The sequence below is a fragment of the Poecilia latipinna genome, unplaced genomic scaffold, assembly GCF_001443285.1.
Source record: "Poecilia latipinna isolate Pla-1442-1.1 unplaced genomic scaffold, P_latipinna-1.0 Scaffold1054, whole genome shotgun sequence".
NCBI lineage: Eukaryota > Metazoa > Chordata > Actinopteri > Cyprinodontiformes > Poeciliidae > Poecilia > Poecilia latipinna.
Genome location: NW_015113670.1, coordinates 166,372 through 168,292, shown reverse-complemented (window position 1 = coordinate 168,292; position 1,921 = coordinate 166,372). Strand labels below are relative to the sequence as shown.

Genomic DNA, 1,921 nt, shown 5'->3' with positions numbered 1-1,921 from the left:
ATATATATATATATATATATATATATATATATATATATATATATATATATATATATATATATATATATATATATAAAGTTTAATGCCGTAAAGAAACCGATAGGGAAAACTTATTCTGACATTCAAAAAGCATTAGATGGAATGACCTTGCAGACAAGGCGACTCACCTTCTTCAGGTGTCATGAAGTCGTGAAAGAACTCAGGACATTTGACCGTTACGACCTCACCGACATCGGCAGCCTGCCAGCAGGTCAAGTTGTCCCACATCCAAGGACACACTGAAATGTTACAAGAACATAGTGAGTAACTTATATATCAGTTTCATGATAAACAAGATGCATTTGATTCATAAAGACGAAGAGTAGTTAGTTGGTAGAGTAGTTAAAAGCAGTGGCAGATTATTTTTTAAAGACAGTAAATTCAGCCAGGAAGTGCGACTTGGAGAGACAAATTGTGGTAACAGAAGTGGAAACCTTTTAATAATGTTTGTTTTGGACATCATATGTTTTTTTTTTGTTGTTTTTTTTGGGAGGTGGGGGGGGGTTACCATGTTGGCCTCATGGCAGAGTGAAAACCTTATTCTCTGGTTCTCCCATAGCCTAATTTATTATAATTTCTTGAGTTTTTCTTGGAAAAACTCAAGAAATTGAGATTCATTTGTTTGCAACAAACAAATCTCAAAAAGCAGTTGAAATGCAGAATCCAGTGTTTTAAAATAAAATTAAATGAAACTATCAAGTCTCTTGCACAAACATGCCACACTACAGTCTTAATCATTTTTTTCATATGAATATATTTTTTCATCAACCATTTAATCTGTAACAATACAAGCACAAAATGTAGCAAATTCCATGGAAAATTAGGAGGCTAATCAGACAACAAGAACAAACAACAACGTCAAGAAAAATATGACAAATCTAAAACTAAAACCATAAATGATAACGTAACTGTACAGAGGGCATGTGGCTGTGCAGAAAATAAAATGCATTCAGTGTATTCAGGTCCTCTTTAGTTTTTCTAGAGTAGACCACAGAATCACATTTTTTAAGCGTTGGCACTAGCCGTGCTTTTAAGTTGAAAATCTCTGAATTTTTTCCAAAAGCTGCTGCTGCTGCCATCACTGTCGTTGCTTTTCAGAAAAGCTATCCATAATAGCAAGAAACTGTCACTTCTCCAATGAGGTGAATGGCGGAAAAAGTGGTTGTGGCTGTTTATCTGGGGCAGTTCGTGTGCAATCTGTCAGGTAGAAATCATCACCACAGCCAAAGAAAAACCATCAAGCCCTACTCTGACACTTCATGTTGCAAGTGTTGTGTTTTTATCAACAAATAAGTTGTAGTGAGAAAGCAGTAGAAACACAAGGACCAAAATCATAATTTAAAGTTACACTGTGATTAATTTTTATTTTCACACAAATTCAATAATCGCTTGTTTACAGTTCAATTTCTTATTGATGACACACTACTTAGGAAAACATTTAACCCAAGAAATTCAACTTTAAATGATCTGCTGAACTGAATTCGGATTGCAACTGCTTGATATAGCAAACATTTATATTATATTTGCATATTTATTTATTTGTTTTATGCTGAAAGTGACTTCCAAAGAAATGTCTGGTAGTGGGTACAATTAGAGAACTTGTTTTGCTCTTAGTCAAATTCAATGCAGGAGTTTTATCATTATATTTCATTAAAACTGGAAACAAAAAAGAAGATGCAGATCCGCAAATCTGATTATTTACTAATTACATTAGTTTATCTGTTTTAGGTAACTTTAGTTCTGGATGTATTGTAGGACTTTAAGGTTTCTCTTGCACATTTAAGCAAAACGTGACAAAGAAAATGTGGTAACACTTTATTTGAAGGGGGTTGAATAAGACTGTCATGACACTTTCATTAACATGACATAACACCTGTCATGA

The 1,921-nt window shown here is 33.6% G+C and overlaps 1 protein-coding gene across 4 annotated transcripts in view; it reads right to left on the bottom strand.

Annotated features, from left to right (window-relative positions):
* Positions 1-1,921, bottom strand: part of adcyap1r1a (adenylate cyclase activating polypeptide 1a (pituitary) receptor type I) — a 46,069-nt gene that overhangs the window by 24,437 nt on the left and 19,711 nt on the right. For all 4 annotated transcript variants that reach the window (XM_015051575.1, XM_015051577.1, XM_015051576.1 and 1 more), the window contains exon 4: positions 168-278. In XM_015051575.1, the coding sequence (XP_014907061.1) occupies positions 168-278 (111 nt within the window). The remainder of the gene's footprint in view (positions 1-167; positions 279-1,921) is intronic.